At 37.4% G+C, this 20,241-nt stretch overlaps 1 protein-coding gene across 1 annotated transcript; it reads right to left on the reverse strand.

Annotated features, from left to right (window-relative positions):
• Positions 1 to 1,961: 1,961 nt before the first annotated feature.
• Positions 1,962 to 19,961, reverse strand: LOC140141434 (uncharacterized). Its single transcript, XM_072163290.1, has 2 exons — positions 19,780 to 19,961; positions 1,962 to 3,645 (listed from the first exon to the last, which is right to left on the reverse strand). Exons 1-2 carry the CDS (start codon positions 19,803 to 19,805, stop codon positions 2,166 to 2,168), a joined length of 1,506 nt encoding a protein of 501 aa, XP_072019391.1. The 5' UTR covers positions 19,806 to 19,961; the 3' UTR covers positions 1,962 to 2,165.
• Positions 19,962 to 20,241: the final 280 nt, after the last annotated feature.

Consider the following 20,241-nt stretch of genomic DNA (forward strand, 5'->3'; position numbering starts at 1 on the left):
AAAATGAAGGTCAAATAACACCTCACCACACCAGGGTCAGAATTTTGGAGATAATTCATAATCGATTCTCGCAAAGATTCTTGTGAACAGAATTTTGTAGTTTACACCCCGGGTTTACACAAGTTGATTTCCAAGAATCAAATGATTCCCGCGAATTTATTCTCACACTGTGAAACGAAATTCTGACCCTGTATACACTTTGATACATACATGAAGGGTAGAAGACACCTGGGCCAGGAAATGGTGAACTAAAATTGAGTGTCTTTGCAATTTGACCTATTATTGTTGAATGGTGGCTATGGGTCTGGGTACTAGACCACAGTGGCCTACAATGTAAATACTGATACCAAGTCCTGCTTTAAACTATGAAAAGTTCTACTCTGAACTGATTTTTTTTGTATGTTGGCCTGATATGGAGAAAAGGAAGTGTATTTTTGGAATATTTGTCCAAAATAACAAAACTTCTTAACAAACACCAATGTTACCATAGGATTCCTTTTACGCATTTCCTTTCCAAAAATATGTTTTATATATTTTCCAAAAATATATTCTATATATTTTAGAAAAATATATTTTAGATATTTTAGATATAAACTTAAGACATGGTGAAGTCAGACAAGCTTTTTGGCAGGCCGTGAGAGGGCGGAAGCAATTTTGGCAGGCCGAGTGGGATGTGCAATTTTTGGCATGCCATTTGGGAATGTTACCTCCCCCACTCATAATTGGTCAGCAATTTTCCCCCAATTTTTCTGTAGCATTATCATAGGCCTAAATTACAATCTGTTATCTACTCAGAACAACAGCAAAACTGCCGTATGGGTAAGACTATTTAAACTATGTTAAACTCTATGGTCTGAAACTGTTGAATGGAATATCAACTTAGTCTTCAAAATAAAGTTCCAAGATATATTTATTCCATTCTTACGGACACTTCTTCGACAGAAAATATGGAGACTAAATGGTTTGAATTTCTTGATGTTGTTGAAGAGCTCGATTGGAATTTGGTTAATTTATAGCAGATAGACCGATGTGGCCTCTCTACTTAATGGTATTTGGGGAGCTGCACATCTTTTCAGGGTACCTGGTATTGAAAAGCTCGAGTCACAGAATTAGCACTAACATGCTGCTTTTTAATTATGAAGATGTCGTTTATGTGTTTTCAATTGACCTGACACTGAAACATTTGTTACAAAATTCAAAATTCAACATTTAAAAGTCTTCTCTTTCGTATTATGTTCATGTCTTTTCAAAATTACTTGACACTTTGAAATATTTGTTACATATTTACAATGGGTTTCTCGTCAACGTTTGTGTCTTAAGTGACCAGACACTGTGAAACAGTTGTTACACAATTTGCACTTAAAAGGTTTCACTTTGGTATGAATCACGTTCATGTGCATTCAATGTCAAGGCACCTGAACGTTTCAGACTCTGTTACAAACATGAAAGGCTACATGTTCTTTAGTTTTTTTCGTGACATTGTAAAACTCTTGTCACATTGTTTACATTGAATACATTCATGCACTTTCAATTGCCCTGACAGCGTGAAGCATTTGTTAGCAAATAATGTTAAAAAGGCTTCTATGTAGTATGAATACGTTCATGTCTTTACATGCTTCTTCACTCTGTGAAACATTTGTTACAAAATTTGCTTCTGAGTTTCAGTCTTCAGTATGAAAACATTTTGATGACGTATCACAAAAGTTACAATTGCAATACTTCATTACTATACTATGAATACGTCCATGTCTTTTAAGCCAATTATTGATACGTTCATTAGTATCAAAGGGCTGTGCAAAAATTATAATAATTTATAATTATAACAATTTATAATTATAATAATTTATAATTAGAATAATTTATTATTAGAATAATTTATAATTAGAATAATTTATAATTATAATAATTTATAATTATAATAATTTATAATTAGAATAATTTATAATTATAGCAATGTCATGATTGTGTAAAGAATTGCTACATATTCTCAGGTAAAAAGGCTTCTCCCAGTATAAATATATATTCATGTGCTTTCAAGTGACTCGAATCTGTAAAGCCTTAAAAAGTCTGTAAAAACTTTTAAAAAATTTGAATGGTTTCTCTTAAGTATGGATGCATTTATGGGTTTTCAAGGTATGTGACTTTGTGAAATATTTGTTGCAAAATTAACATTTGAAAGGTTTCTCTCCAGTATGAATACGTTCATGTGCTTTTAAGCCACCCGACCATTTAAAGCCTTTGCTACAAACTTTACAAACGAAAGGTTTCTCTCCAGTATGAATACGTTCATGTGATCTCAATTCACTCAATCGTATAAAGCCTTTGTTACAAATTTTGCATATGAAAGGTTTCTCTCCAGCATGAATAAATTCATGTGCTTTCAAGTCACGCGATCGTGGAAAACCTTTGCTACAAACTTTGCATATGAAAGGTTTCTCTCCAGTATGAATACGTTCATGTACTTTCAAGCTACCTAACTGTGTAAAGCCTTTGCTACAACATGAGCATATGAAAGGCTTCTCTTTAGTGTGAACACGTTCATGAACCTTTAGGTAACATGGCAAAGTAAAACTTTTGTCGCAAAATTTACACTTAAAAAGCCCCTCTCTGGTATGTATACGTTCATGAATTTTCTTGTTTCCTAAAGTTGTGTAGCTCTTGTCACAAAAGTTACATTTATAACTTTCATTATAAGGCTTCTCTGAAGAATGAATACGTTCATGTGATTTCAAGCTATCCGACCGTGCAAAGCATTTGCTACAAACTTTGCATATGAAAGGTTTCTCTCCAGTATGAATACGTTCATGTTTCTTCAAGTCACCCAACAATGCAAAGCATTTGCTACAAACTTTGCATATGAAAGGTTTCTCTCCAGTATGAACACGTTCATGTCGCTTCAAGCTACTTAACTGTATAAAGCCTTTGCTACAAAATGGGCATATGAAAGGCTTCTCTTTAGTGTGAATACTTTCATGTGTCTTTAAGTTACCTGTCGAAGTAAAACCTTTGTCACAAAATTGACACTTAAAAAGCCCCTCTTTGGTATGAAGCTTTTCATGCTGTTTTACATAACTAGATGTAATGAAACTCTTGGCACAAAATCGACAAGTTTTTTGTGTCTCTATTCCTTCCTCCATTGAACAGCTGCTTCCTTGACTTGTGGATGATTTCTTTGAGAAACTGCAAGATCTGGAAACTTTCTTACACCTGGAACTTGGAGATACTTGTTGGAAATTTTTCTGAGCATAGGATACGTGTCTCTTTGTGCCTTTCTTGCTCTGTAGTTCTTTGCTGCATCTCATCGCCATTTTTACACGCCGTGCACTGTTTCTTTTCCTCTTATATATTTTCTGTTCATCTTGGTATTTTTTCTGTGTGCATGTGTTTCCTTTATTTCTAATCTCGTGCCATAACGACCCCTTTCTTTCTAACAACTTATTTGCACTGCTTTTAGTCTGCTGTATCTTGGGAATAGGTTCACACATCACTGCACTCTTATAGTCATACCAGTAAGGACGAATCTGCATTTCATGATGCCTTTTATGGGACAAATATCTAAACACATCGTTGTAGAATCTTCTGCAGTATTTACATACGTGGGGCATTAAGTAGTCCCATTCACGTGGACGTCTTTTCGCCATTGTTCTGTAATGAAACAAATTGAAGTAAATTTGAATATGGGTAGATCGAACTCTGTATATGACAGTGTTAAGTTCCGACTGACCTTTGAGTTATGCATCGTGCACCTAAATAAAGAAACACATCAATTGGGGATCAATTTCACGATTCAAAGAGGAAACGGAATACAAGCATAATGACAAATGAGATTCATACACTCTTAGAACCACATAGCCAATCAGAAAAGCCGTTAGAAAATACGCTTAGTGCATTAATATTGTATATTAAATTGCACAGGCTCACAGTCCGCATACTACACGCAAGTTTCGCGCACATTCACATCGCGTAGGATTGATTCATTTTCCTGGCGGGTTCATGCATTTATATTTGCTCGTATTTTCCAACATTTTTAGTGACAATTTTGTTATAAAATTAGCAAAAATCACGGCTTTTTTTCCTTGTGTATGAAATAGGTTAATAAATGCGCATTCCTTGTTGCTCGAGAAATCGTACAAAATAATGCACTTGTACTGAGATGTTGATGCGTCTAATGCACTCCCACCTTCGGGGCTCGTGCATTAGACGCATCAACATCTCAGTACGCGTGCATTAATTTGGACAATTTCACTCTCAACAAGTAAGACGCATTCACCTATAATTCATCAACTCTTCCTATACCTTTGTACAGGAGCCAACCGTTGTTAATCCATGATGAATCCACAGTTCAGTAGCGTATACGTGAACGCAAGGTTACGCGTACGTGTTATGCATGAGCGTGTAAAATTCGTCATGCCTGGAACATATAATAATGAGAGATTTAATATAGCGCCCAACGCAAATAGCCTCTGGGCGCTTTACAAAACATAAAAACCTAGGGAACAAAAAAATTAAAAACAATATATAGCCTAACTTAAACATACTAATACACATACACAATATTGCAAGAAAATGACCGGGTACATTGCACAAGATTGGAAGCACACAGCAACTCTTAGGTGGGGAGCCGAGCCGGGAGAAGAAAACAGAGCAAAACAAGGAGCCGGCAAAACGCAGACCAGTCCACCACCATGAGTCACTATGCAACTCCAATCTAGTACAAATGATAATGGCAACAACAACAATGCATTAACAAAATTAAATAAGTTAAAAACAAGAATCAAATCAAAAGCAAAATGATTCCAAGAGTCAGATCATGCAGTGCTCCGCAGCCGGAGGCACAGAAGAGAACTCAAACGAAAGGAAACGGAGAACTGCATAATCCAACCATGAGAAAAATACAGAGCGGCTTAATGGCAAAACCATCAGATTTTATACGAGTTTGATCCAAGGCACAATAATTAAAATATAAATATTATATCAGCTAACACGTACAATAAATATTATAATACAGCTCTAAAAGCATAATAACTTACCATACTATTACACATACACACTATTGCAAGGTAAACGATTACATGGTTGTACAAGATTGGAATCACACAGCAACTCAAAGTGGGGAACCAAGCCGGGAGGAAACAGAGCGGACGCAGGTACCGGCAAAACGCAGAACACTCCACCACCCTGAGCTACTATGCAAGTCCAATCAAGTACTGGTACAAGAAGAGGCATTAAAGAACCAAAACAAATATGCATGTCAAACACAGTGAACTAAAGCAACAGAAAATTATTATTTTAAACATGCTAAAAATGACATTCAAAAGCAAAATGATTCCAAGAATCAGATCATGCAGCGCTCCGCAACCGGCCCTAAACGGACTGAGGCTCAGAACAAAACAAAAGAAACGGAGATCTGCATAACCCAACCAAGTCATAACAAGGCACATTTTCTTATAAAATAATTTTATAATATATCAGCAAACAACATACAGTAAATGCAGATTATACAATATAAAAGAGCAAAAACAAAGTGATCTGTGACCGGCACAATAATAACAAGAATTAAAAATTGGCGACCCAGGAGAGGAGAGGTTACCAGCACATTCACTCTCAGCAAGTGCAACAGCAACTTGCTCCCTAGGATGGAAATGGTTAGTAGGCGCAACAGCAACCTACTCCCAACAATTTGGGCTGGGTTAAAATTGCACGACGGAACAAAAGTAAGTGACCAGCACCGGTGAGACGTAGAAATACCCTGGAGAGGAGAGGTTACCAGCACAATCACTCAAATGCAACAGCAACTTACTCCCTATGATGGAAAAATGGGCAGGGTCAATTCAACACAATATAATAACAAAATAAACAATATCATGGTGGAACAATATACATTAATCAGGAAGCGTGAACAGATGGGTTTTCAAGCTGGTCTTGAATTGGTCGACAGATTGCGAACTGCGAATGAATGATGGTAGATGATTCCAAAGAGATGGTGCGGCTGAAGAGAATGAGCGATAACCGTATGAAGCAGTCTTGAGCGCGATAGTTGGCGGAGGCTGCAGAAGCAATTCAGATGATGAGCGAAGAAAGCGAGTTGGCTTTCGAATGACAATGATTTCCTTGATGTAATCAGGTGCTAACCCATGAATAGCCTTGAAGGTAATGAGAAGAATTTTGAATATGATTCTCTTCTTGACAGGCAGCCAGTGGAGTCGGCGCAACACAGGTTTCATTTGACAGCGACCTTTTACTCGAGTAACCAACCGGGCCGCAGCGTTTTGAAACATATGCGTAAACATGAACTCTCTTCTGTTGGCAGTAGCAGCTAAATATCCGCTTTATTCTGTAGTTTTAAATGCTGATATTAACAGAGAAATACAGAGAATTAACAGAGAATAGTTGGCACTTTGGAACACATATGCAGGCCTCTTTACAACTTTACCTTTTCCACCAAATGTAAGACCCATTTTTAGGTCTAGAAATTAAACATTCAAGGCTTCTGTGGAACTTTTTGGCTCTCACCACATTTAAAAATAAAAGTCATGTTCTCACCCAATCCCCCTAAATTAGGTCCAAAATTAATACCCAGTCTCTCACCCAGTGACCCCATATTTTGCACATTTTGCTCTCACCGAATAACAAAAATCATGCTCTCACCCAATGACCCCCAAATTTTATAAATTTTACTCTAACAAAAAGCGGCACCAAAAGGCTTAAAATACTAAGAAAGCACCAGTCCTGACCTGCACCTATATGTTCATCTATATCCATCCATTTCATATTGAAGTGATGCCGGTTAAGAATCTCATATGGCTGACTATCACTAGACCGATTTCTGCAATCTAGTCAGTAGCCTGAAAATTCCAGCTACAACATCTATAGGCATATAAATAGACAGCAATGCAGATTCGATGTGTACAGAGTCATCATGGTCATGATGCTCAAGAAGTCTAGCTCTTCAAATTTGCTCACTGATAGCTTTGCATTCAAGGCTAGAGTACAAAGCTACCTAAATCTACTAGAAATCGATTAAGCATGACACCATGTTAAAGCGATCATAGTCCGGAAGTAACCACAGCCGATCATTACCATCTGTCAGATGGGATATTTTGGCTCAAACATTTTGTGTCATATAATGCAGATACGACTCAAACATTGAATAGCAAGAAATACCATCCTGGTGACTTAAGAGGGAATAATACCCTGATTTTCATCAGTACCCCTCTTCTTTTTTTTCTTGCAAATTTATGAACTACATAAATATGTTCATCATCTCATGTCCTAAACTTATAAAATATCTCTACCTACAAAGTGATTTTAAACCATTTAAATCATTTTAGCCCTATATATTTTTTTGTTTACTGTAACCTAGTAACTGAGATGTGTGTTTTATAACAAACCATAATTTATTCTATTGAACATGTCCAAGTAGAATACATGAATAGAATACATTAAATCCTTTGTTATACTATCTATAGAAATGTACTCACTGATTATAACACTGAATAAATTAAATAGGCCTAATCTCTTCCACATAGACAATTTAATACTACGCCATGTATGTATCTTCCATAATGTGTTGTTAGGAAAAGAGATTAAAAAGGCTATAAGGTCATCAAAGGTCAGGTTATAGGTCAATTGGTTCAGGTCAAATTCAGGCATCAATTCTGAATACATGTGATAGTCTGTGATATCATACATGTCATAATGAGGCATCAATTTTGATATTTTGTCTGTTACTGGATATATAATGGTTATGTGTGAGGTGGATATACTATTAAAATACCTTGGGATGTAAATGGTGAGTACAATTTACTAGTAGATTGCCTAGTTGAGATGGATTGGGCAAATAAATATAAAATAGTTACCAAAATCACAAAAATAAAGCTTACGGAAAACTACCTAATATGGTGGTATAGGTGACAAAAAATACATCTTTTTCAACATTGCTGTAGTGTGGTTGTGATAACCTGTTACCTATGGCTTAATTAAGTTTCAGTGAAATAGTGTCGCAAGTTCAAAATACAAAATATAGCTCAACATTGAAAATAGAAGCATTTTAACCGGTTCGTTTTTGATAGTTGTGGAGCACCAAGTTCATGAAGTCATAAAAGAAATCAGGGACCACTTATTCCCATTTTACATATCAACATTATTTCCCTAATGTGTTAGCAACACATATCCAAAATTTTAACAAAATCCGTTGATAGTAAGCTTTCCAAAATGAAGTGAATTTAAAACATCAGTGATGTACCACTTTTTGGCTTATACCATTAGAAGCATGTATGCGTCATTGATACGGATGCCACCAATTGAACGAGAAGATTTGCCCCTTCATTGTGCATACCACTTTGTCCAATTTCTTTTACTCATTTATTCAGAAAATGCAAAAAAAAAAAAAAAAAAAAATGCAATGGGTGTAGTACCCCTTAAACTGACTTCAGCAGTTATTTCCATAATATCTTACATTTATAAGAAGATTTTGGACATGGCTTGAATTGATTTTTATCCATCACTGACCTCCAAGTTTAATTAAGTGACTCGGTTCTCATCTTTGTATTATAATTCTTGCTAACGGGTTGTCATTTAAATTTTTGATTGGGCAGTTGAGCTAATAACTGGCATGTTGGCTGTAATGTATTCATAGTTAAATTATGTTGTATGTTGTAACTTGAATAATGATCACTTCATTCATAACACACTTTTTTCATGATTCGCATAATGTTTTGAAGTGTATTAAAATGCAAAAGTTTGTGATCTCAAAACATTTTGGGACATTGACTACCCTTTACCTACTTTGAAGATCACTGTACCAAATAATTTGAATAATTAACACTATAATATAATATAATATAATGCAAATGCACCCGAATTTAAATGAAAATATTGTGTGTACAGTGTACACTACCATGACGTTATCAACAGAAATACAGTCTTCAGTCTTCAGTCAGTTCACTGCAAGAAAGTTTGAAACTTGTCCATGGAGACTTCACAAAGTGCAGTTGTGTAGGTGCAGATATACAAAGTGCGAGTAAAAATCCTCTTCATCTCTTTCAACTGCTTCCTGGTGTAGCCTATTCCAGATTGGTATAGTTCTTACATAAAATGAGTACCGGTACTTGTAAGTATCTCTGGCAGCTGGAACAGGATGATATCTGAGATGGTGACTTTTTCTTCCGGAGGTAGGATGCAACTGGACACATGGCGGGAACTGTAAGTTGATCTGCTGGTAATGTATTTTGAAGAACATGGTACATTGGGACATCAAGCGTCTGGTGGCTAGTAGATCCAAGTCAAGTTGGCTGAGCAGTGGTGTAATGCTTGTGTATCTACCATACTCTCCACAGATGAATCGCACTGGTTGTCTCTGGATGGCTTCCAACAGTTTGATGTCTCCTTCAGCATACGGATTCCATGCTGCTGTGCCGTACTCAAGTTGCGGACGCACTAGAGCCCAGTAATTCAAAGCAAACCAACCCCCAGGGGGTTCTCCCTGGTTGAAGGTATACGGGGATGTGCCACGGTTTTGGGGTACCTTTTCAGCAATTTTGGTATATCAATGGGTGGGTTTTCAGTGGAGACCAATGCGCCCAATTGGGCGCATTTGGGCAAAAGTGCCCCTAAAAGCGCCCAATTAAGGCAAATTTGGGTGCTTTTTGGGTGTTTTTGTGTGAAAAATTGGTATACTGATGGGTGGCAAAAACAGCAAAAAGTAGGTATAGAGAAAGTCAGCATCCGAAAGTCTGCGTGGCACATCCCCGTAAAATATTTTTTGAAGAACCCCCCCGGGAAACCAACATGGGCCTAAATGTGGTTTCCTTCAAATTGCATAGTGCCACAAGGTCCTATCTGCTCATGCACATTAATAAAAAACAATATTTAAAAAAATGTCATGCTCACACTTCGCAAGAGGTACTGTATAAAAATCATATTCATGACTAAATTTGGCAGGTATTAAGCCTGTTTACAACACTGAAACATTTCTTATCAAGGAACACTCTACAATCAATTTGAAACATGGCAAAAAGTGTCAAAGCTGATTTTCTCAAAATGGCCGAAATGCAGATCTATAGGACCTTGTGGCACCGAGCCCTTGAACACAGACGATTTAGTAAAGTGTGTCAACTTCCAAAGCTTTCCAAAGGCTAGTCCACTGCATATTTGGGCCAATTTGGCTGACTATGGTATGAGAGGGAAACATCAGTTAACACATTTGCTAGTCAGCCAAAATGGCCTAAACCGGCAATACAAATTTACATTGAAATTTAAAAGAACCGCTTGCTCAAGGAAACCTACATAAAAAATATGTTGTCCATACTTCAATTGACCCAAATATATGATTTTTTTGGTGATGAGAGACTCGCACATGGAATTTCAGAGGGATTTTGATAGCAGTTCCATTAAAAAAAGCTGCTATCGTCATGAGACTAAGATCTAGAAACACCCCCGAACTGTTTTTCGCAAAGATCGTGTGACAGAGACAACCGGTGGTGGTGTTTTTCAAGCTGTCCGAGGTGACCTAATTTCCATCCGTCGCAAGGATCTTGAAACTGATTGTGAAGCAATTTGGACTGAAACTCAAATTAAAGGTAGACCTTCCTTAATCATTGGCACTTTTTATCGAACGAAGGAAGACACCGATGGATGTCATATTGATGAATTGGACAAAGCCCTGCACATGCTTGGTAATAAACTCAATTCGCATGATGTGTTAATCTTTGGTGACTTCAACCTGCCAAATATTGATTGGTCAAATAACCATGTTACTCCAAAGGCTGGATACAGCACTTCTGCTGCAAACAAACTTGTTTCTATGGTAGAGGAACATGGCTTGCACCAACATGTTCATGAGCCAACAAGAGTGAAGGGGGATACAAAAAACATCCTCGACCTTGTTTTTTCAAATAGACCCGACATTTTCAAGAAGGTTTCTGTATCTGATGGTATCGCAGACCACGCCAACGTGACTGTTGACATCAACATGGCCCCGAAAAGAAAGCCTAGAGTAAGAAGGAAAGTTTATATCAAGCATAAAGCTGATGATGTTAAGATCAGAGAAACATTGTGTGAGTTCGCTGAGTTTTATGCTGAATCAACCAAAGATGAATCTGCTGAGGTGAAATGGATCTTAATTAAAGATAAGATTCTTGACACCATGGACAAACTGGTTCCTCACCGCTTCACTACCACCAGATATAATCTGCCATGGTTTACTCGCCAACTGAAAAGGGACTGTAAGAAGAAGAGACGGCTTTATAAAAAGGCCAAAAAGTCTGGTGATGCTACTCATTGGCAAGATTTCTCGGAATCAAGAAAGCGTTTTCACAAAAAACTGAAAGCAGCTAGAGCTTCAAATTTGAATGACACTCTTGGTTCAGCCATCACGGATGCACCCAAAGTTTTCTGGTCGTACATAAAAAACCTGCGTAAGGACAATCAGGGGGTTGCTGATCTTTTAGTTGATGGTGAAATAGTCAGCGAAGATAGACCCAAAGCTGAGGCACTCAATCGCCAATTCACTAGCGTGTTTACCAACGAAGGTCCAGGACCACTACCTGATCTTGGAACAAGTCCACATGCAGATATTAGTAGACTCATTATTTCTGCCAAGGGAGTTTTAGATCAGCTGCTTAAATTACATCCAGCTAAAGCCCAGGGGCCAGATGGTGTCCCAACTTGGTTTTTGAAGACTTTTGCTGAACAACTTGCATCACCTTTATGTGATCTTTTTCAAACTTCAATTGACTCTGGAGAAGTGCCTAAAGACTGGAGAGAAGCCAACGTAGCTGCCATCTTTAAAAAAGGTGATCGCGCCTCTGCAGGAAACTACCGGCCTGTGTCACTGACTTCGGTTGTCTCCAAAATCCTCGAGCATATCATACACAGCCATGTGATGAAACATCTTGAACTCCATCAAATCCTGACCGATTACCAGCATGGATTTCGTGCTAAGAGGTCTACTGAGTCTCAATTGATATTAACCATCCATGACATTGCAAAGGAACTTGATGGTAAACAGAAGGTTGATGCCGCCATACTTGATTTCACAAAGGCATTCGACAAAGTGCCTCACCGTCGTTTAATCGCCAAATTAAATTATTATGGAATCACCGGCTCCATTTCAACTTGGATTAAGAATTTTCTCTCAGACAGAACTCAGAAAGTGTTGGTTAATGGGACAACATCAGCTTCAGCTTCTGTGACGTCAGGTGTCCCCCAGGGCACAGTCATTGGTCCACTGCTCTTTTACTCTACATAAATGATTTACCAAACAAACTCACTTCAAAAGCAAGATTATTTGCAGACGACTGTCTCATCTATACACCAATCACAAACCAGACCGACACCTCAATTTTACAGAAAGACTTGGATACTCTAGAGGAATGGCAAAACACATGGCTGATGAACTTTAATCCATCTAAATGTTTCACCATGACCATCGGTTCCAGCCCTCAGATACCGCATGTTTACACCTTCTGTGGTAAAGGGCTTTCAACAGTTTCTTCTCATCCATACCTGGGTATTCATCTGTCAAACACACTTAGTTGGGATATACAAACTCAGCATTCTGCAAAGAAAGCCAATCAGATCCTTGGAGTTGTTAGGAGAAACCTGTGGAGCTGTCCTGAAAAGGTTAAGGTCACTGCCTATACAGCCCTGGTTCGGCCTATCCTTGAATACGGAACAGCTGCGTGGGACCCCCACTTGCAGAAAAACATCCACGCTCTTGAGAGAATACAACGTCAAGCAGCAAGATTCTGCAAGAAAGTGTACACCCGCGAGAAAGGAATTGTTACCAACTTACTCCGGGAGCTTGATTGGGACACTCTCCAGTCAAGACGGCAAGCCAAGAAATTAACAACTCTTTACAAAATGGATAATGGGCTCATTGACATCCCAGCAAACACAAAACGTTTCCAAAACGTTTTGAATTGGTTTTTATTTGGTTTTGGTTTTTTAAAACGTTAAATACACGTTTCCAAAACGTTTTGATAAACATCGAGTTATCTGATGGCGGAATAGTTCGACCAAAACGTTATAAAAACGTTCTAATAACGTAGACCCATTGTAGACAAAATGTGACCGTACAGCACGAATGAGCCGTAAATGTCCTCAATTGTATTCTGAGTTACAGTGTAAAATGGGCATGAAGGTCATATTCATAGGTATTTCAATTTGGTGCTACGTGTATCTCATTAAATGAGGTACACGTAGCACCACATTGCGGTACCTATGAATACGACCTTCATGTCCATTTTACACTGTAACTCAGAAGACAATTGAGGACATTTACGGCTCATTCGTGCTGTACGGTCTAAACTCTACAAGCAATTCAAATCACAATGTTCATAGATCGTTCCATTCGACTGGGGTTCCACTATATAACCAATTAGCTGGATATTAAATAATTATTTAATATTTATTATATAATAAGTAGGCTATCGAATCAACAAGAGACTTGCATTTTATTTTTCTGTAATTTATTTACGCCTACTGTACGTTATTTGCATGAATGATGACAGATATGAATAAAAACGTAAGCAAATTAAAGTAAAAAGTACCGGTAAATTTACATTGCTTTATTTTATATATCAACTTTCAAAAGATGTAACCATGGTAACGCACGGTCTCGATTTCGTAAAATAATGAACCGGCGGTTAGTCTCGGTCCCAGACGGCTTGTGCTCCTCGTAACTCAAGGAGCACAAGCCGGCTGGGACTAAGACTACCCACCGGTTAGTGCGGTTTGTGTGTTTCGAAATACTAGTAACAAATTGTAACCGTTTTGATCATGCATCAACGGATAGGCTATCTGTGAATCTCAATTGCTGACTGTTTACGGTGGAATTTAATAGGCGGTAGGCCTAGCTAACCTTAATCATGTTTATAGATCAAAAGATAAACGTGTATAGGCCTTTGATTTTGTAGACAAGTTGCAGCTATGTTTTGGGCGAAACATTTGCGTTTTTAATGGAATTACTGACATATGATTTTAGTCTGCACTGATGATGGCGAGCAATGGTGACTACTACACAGTACTATTATAGTACTAGTATCCTTGATCTCAGTGACCTTATACTTGACTAGCCTATACGTGGTTACTGCTCAACTACTATATATTAGCTGTTCAAATTTGATTCTGGTGTGAAGAAAGCGATACAATTCTACATGTATTTTTGTTGTATTTTATGATAAGTGTTCCGGCTCCAAGAGTAAAGTATAACAGCATTAGGTCTACTCATTTAGGTAAGTTTTCATTTTCAGTTTTAATTGAGGCCCTTTTATTTCTTAATTCTGTAAATTTTAATAGCATGACATGGTATAAATGTGCCATTTGTTTCTGATTATAATCATATATAATATTCACGCTAGTTGCCCATTGCAAGTCTCTTGTTGGTTTATATACTGCGCCAAAAAGTATCCTTACACTTGGAAGAAAAATAGATAGCGCATCTATTAAATAAATAAATTTACCCAAATATGGTTTAGTTACCTAGCTGGGGGGTTTACACCCCCCAGCTAGGTATTGTAATCGTTCGGGTTCTTCCGCTGGCAACAAACCACTGTAATCTTCCCGTTTTCTTCCGCTGGCAACTAAGTGAAAATGCACATGTTTTTTTTGTTACCCTTTGAGTATGAAACCCTGACTTGATGCTATGTAAGAATTATTTGACTAGTGAAGATATGGTTTGGTCTTTTTGAATCATTGTTTTTCTAAAGGAATGAATGTGTTTGTTAGTTTGTTACTGTAATTTGTTATTTAACCTAAGGCACTTAATTAGTTGAAAAAGTAATTAATGACCTGTTGTTTCTGCAAGCCCAGGGAATATATGTGTGGGAGGATTGATGGCTAATATGATTTTGGATGTAGTTAGTTGGAATTGAAAGGTTGTTGCAGAAAACTTGGATAATAGTGACAGTAGTTTGTGTAGGAAGCAATAGTTGAAATAATGGCATATGGGCACATGAACAAAGTGAATAACTTTAGGTGATTGCAAAGCCAAAGGTTTTCTTTAAGGTTGAATGTCAATGCAGTGGAAATAAGCAGTAATGGCATATTTATATAGGTTTTTTAATAGAAATTTGATTTTTGATATGAACCATGCAGGTGTGTTAAAGGCACTCCTTAACAGTAATTGTAGTATAAATTTATGGGTTTAATATTATGTTTACTATTAAAAGTACTAGTATTAGGCTCTGGCTTATCTTTTGATTTTGATTTTGCACCCGTATTTTACAGACTTTGGTGGTATGTTTGGAAACAGGGGATTAATGAGCCAGGCTTTAAAATGTTTAGCATTCATTTCTGTATGGTTATGTCCGACCTCTTTCTTTGTATTAATGAAAGTGTTCTCTGGCCTCTTTCTTTGTAATGAATGTGTTTTTGGCTTGATTAGTAATTCCAATGTTAGTACCGCGATATGAAACTATCAGATGTGTTTCCTTTGCAGTAGGAACTTTAATTCTTTCAGTGCCATTATCATGGCAGTTAATACCAAACTCTAGCTAGCATTTGTGTGGTTTAAAACATTAACAATTGGTGTTCTTGTATTTTACAGGGAAATTAAACATGGTTTAAGATTATGCGCAACACAAAAATAGCTTGCAAATGGAATAGACCTACATGAATGCGGGACATGAATTCATTTGTTTTCCCTACCTTTTTTTTTTGTTTATGAAGTTGGGGAAAATAGTATAAAAGCCTTTAAAAGTCTAGTAATTGGTAACTGTAAAAGAAGTACAGGAACCCTTCATGATACCTCCGAGTCCACATGGGTATTATACTGTGCGTGCGCGGCAGCACTATTGTGGTGCCACATTACATTTGATGTAGTATATATGTCATGGACTGTAACATTTGAGCTGTTTAAGGGGTCAATTGGTCAGGGTATACAAGTAATATTGTAAATAATTTTTATTGCACAACCTTATGCCCTACAACAAGTTAAAACTGCATTTCTAAAAGGTTTCAGTGTTAGATGAATTGGTCATGCATCGTGGTATGATAAAATTCCTTCTATAATCTGTGGATAAATGTTTATAATCTGTGAGTTAATGGTACCAGTGCATTTTATTGTTATCATGGTTATCACCCATTTGCTGTTTTCTGTAATCATGGTGATCTTGAATGAGAAATACTAGCTAGTACTAACAAGGTAAGACTGATCATAGTTTAATTAATTTAATTCTATAGTGATAGTTACAGGACTATTCATGGGTATTGGAATAATTCTGGTAGACCCTGCGCACAAGTATAACCCTAACCCTAAGCAACCCCAATATAACCCTAACCCTAATCCTCACCGTTTATAAACCTAACCCTAATCCTAACCCTAATTTAAATTTAAATTATAAGGGGGCTGTCATTTTCTTTGGAAGGGGGTCATGAATATACTGGGGAGTGGGGGTCATAGAATTTTAGACCAATTATAGGGGTTATAATTTTTCAACACCCAAAATAGGGGTATAGAATTATTAAGGGCTGGTGACTCAAACTTTTCGCGCGCTGTGCATGTATTCTTGCACACAATCTTTCATTATATAATGCAGATATTTTGCGCATATAGCGCGCCTTCCTTACACACACAATTAAATTTTAACGCACTCCACACACTTTCTTTGCTCAAAAGTTTTGATGCGCTCCTCGCCTTTGTTCCGGCAATGAATAATTTGTCTTGAGTCTGTGTAGGTGGAAGTGGGTGGGGGGGGCATAACAATTTTCGACCCAACATAGGGGGGTCTAAATAAAATTGTGCCCGCAATAGGAGGGTCATAAAATTTGTACTCCGGTCACCGACCCCCCCCCACCCGACGAAGAAAATGACATCCCCCTAACCAAACCCTAAAACACAGGGTGCACAGGGTAAACCAGAATTATACCTGGGTAATAATAATAATTCCTATTCATGTTTTAGTCCAAGACACAATCCCAGCAAACACAAAATGTTTTCGACATCATTCGCAAAAGGTTATAAAAGGTTGTCAGAAAACGTTTAAATGTCGGGTTATATAAAGGCCGTATATTAAGTTTATAAAACGTTTTCATAACCTTAAAAAACATTTTATGATATTCTACTGCTCAGCAAACAAAAATGTTTTACAAAAACATTTAAATGTCGGGTTATATAAAGGGTATAAAAACATTTTAATAACATTCCAAAAACATTCTTGAAAACTTGATACAAAACATTCTAAACAGAATGTTATTTTGGGGTTGAAAAAATATTTTGCGAAAAATGTTTGCCCAAAATATTTTCAAAAACGTTTTAAAAACATTTTCATGACCTTTATATAACTCGACATTTAAATGTTATTGAAAGGTTTTGAAAAAAACATTTGAAGAACATTTTTGTGTTTCCTGGGTTCCAATATGTTATTTTAGTATTGACACAATATTTGGCAAAAATGTTTGCAAAAATAGTTTACAATAACATTTTTTGAAAACATTTAAAAATATTGTTGTAGTGTGTTTTCATACAAAACGTTTTAAAACGTTATCATGACCTTTATATAACCCGACATTTTAATGTTATTAAAACATTTTTACCTAAACCAAAAGCCAAAATATAACTTATTTAAAACGTTTTTGTGTTTGCTGGGATGTTTATCATCACTGTTCAACATCTTTATTAACCACTCCCGTTTACTAACTGCTCCTGTTTACTCTACTAGCTCCCGCTAGTTTTGAATAAAATAAACACACTATCTGTGGTCATCTTGTGACTCCCTACATTTTGGTCATCAAAAGTATTATGCCCCCCCCCGTATTTTTCTTTCCGAAAATTTATGACCCCCTGTATATTTGGGATCCTCCTTCCAAAGAAAATAATAGCCCCCTAAGGGGTATTTATGGGGCTCAAACTCAGTGACAACAAACCTCACAACCAGGGGGACATTTTGCACGGGTCATGTCAAATCTTAGAATTGCTGCATTTTCTGGCAATATGTAGGAGGTACGGAGCTCAAACTCAGTGACAATAAACTTGATGAGAAGAGTAACATTTTGGAATATTTTGCATGGATCAGGTCAAAGGTCAGCTGGGGTCAAATCTTCGAAATTCAATATCTGGACAATGGACATCTGTAAGGGTACGGGGCTCAATCTCGGCGACAACCTCATGACCAGGGGAACATGTTGGAACATTTTGCAGGGGGCAGGTCAAAGGTCAGCTGGGGTCAAATCTTCGAATTTCAATATCTGGACATCTGTGAGGGGTACGGGGCTCAATCTCGGTGACAACCTCATGACCTGGGGAACATATTGGAACATTTTGCACAGGTCAGCTCAAAAGACATCATTCTGGGGCCAAATCTTAGAATTGCGTTATCTGGACATCTGTAAGAGGTACAGGGCTCAAACGCGGTGACAACTCATGACCAGGGGTGAATTATGGAACATCTTGCAGGTGTCTGGTCAAAGGTCATCTGGGTCAAATCTTAGAATTGCATTTTCTGGACATCTGTGAGGAGTACAGGACTCAAAACTCGGTGACAACAAACCTCATCACAGGGGAACATTTCTGGAACATTTTGCAGGGGTCAGATACCTCCACAACACCAACATGCCCCAGCTAGGTTTGTGGTCTATGACCACCATTTGCCTCTAGTTTTAATTCACATGTTCAGTTCAGTTCAGTGAGTTGTAGAATTGATTGTTTCCAAGTGTAAGGATACTTTTATAATTTTAGCGCAGAATACATTTACATTAATGTATTTCAATATCACATTTAATATCCTAGCTAAGGTTGGCTTTCATATTTTGGTTATCCGAATCATGCTGCCAGCTGCCGGCAAGAATAATCGATGCAACATGACTGGACTGGGACGCTGAACATGTCTTGATGTCGAAGACATTGGGGACATGGAGTTATACATTATCTCATGGTGTACATCTTTTACTTTCATGGTTAATGTATTTCTTCATGGTTTCATGTCTTATATACTACACAAGAGATCGAAGTGTTAACGTCATAACCATGATAACTTGGACTACAAAGTGATGCGGTTTATTAGCATTTGGAAAACGGTCTGATAACGTTTTCAAAACGTGTCATGCAAACGTTATTGAAACGTATTTAGAACTACGTTTTAAAAACGCAATATTGAAACGTAATATTAACGTGAAAAAAACGTAATCAAAACGTTTCATGCAAACGTTATTGAAACGTATTCAAAACTCCACACATTTACGTTTTTAAAACGCAATATTGAAACGTTTCTTAAACCAAAGTGAAACGATTTTTTAACGTTTTAAAAACGTATTTTGGCTAGCTGGGATCAAATTAGACGACTACATACACCACACCACACGGTCGGTCTTCAAGGGGACACAACAAGAAATTTTTCCAACCAAGATGTAAGACCACCATCTACCAGAAGTCATTCTTCCCCTCAACCATCGTTAGCTGGAACCAGCTTCCTCCATCTGTTGCTGAGAGCCCTGACCTGAATACCTTCAAAACCAACTTAGTTCAACACCTCAAACCAAAACCATAACTGCTCTGCCATCCAACCGCTGCGCAAGTTGGTGTGATGTATCCTCGAGATATTTTTGCCAGCAGCGACTTCAGATTCAGAAATGCTGTTTTGGGGAATTTTGCTAGCAGAATCTTTTTGATGATAGTCAATCTTTGACAAGATGTAACTTTGCTACGGAAAGTGCTATGACAAAAAGGTTGTCAGTTTTGGCTCTCTTTTCTCAAGGGCTTTAATTTGATATAAAATGGTTTGATGGCACATTTGAATTCACCTGGCATACCTAATTAATGGCTCTAGAGTTTAAGCTTACCTACAATATGCCTTGGATGTCATCATGGTCAATGGATGTTAAACAGTTCAATGGCAAATTCAAAAACTAGTGTACCGTAAGTGTTAACCATAAACTAAAATGTAAACTGCTGAGCCTGAACACAGATTATAGAAGGTCTGAAATGTCAAAAGTACACAAACGTCGACACAAAGAAACAAAATTAACACTAGATCTGGTTACAGATCTGGACCTAACCAGGGCCGGAAATGCCAGTCTTAACTTAAAGTTTGACCTTTGACCGGCTATTACGGACATCTCACACCATTAATGGTGCTTCACTGTAGCATGTAGGGGCTTTATCCGTCTTCCATAGGCTGAGATACAGCTACTGTTCCGTAATTTTAAACATTTTTTTGCAAATTTAACGTTTTGACCTCCTTAATGACCTTTGACCCCAATATAAAAAAAACCTCATATACACCGCGAAAATGCATTGTTACA

Source organism: Amphiura filiformis, chromosome 19, assembly GCF_039555335.1.
Source record: "Amphiura filiformis chromosome 19, Afil_fr2py, whole genome shotgun sequence".
In the NCBI taxonomy this organism is placed as follows: Eukaryota; Metazoa; Echinodermata; class Ophiuroidea; order Amphilepidida; family Amphiuridae; genus Amphiura; species Amphiura filiformis.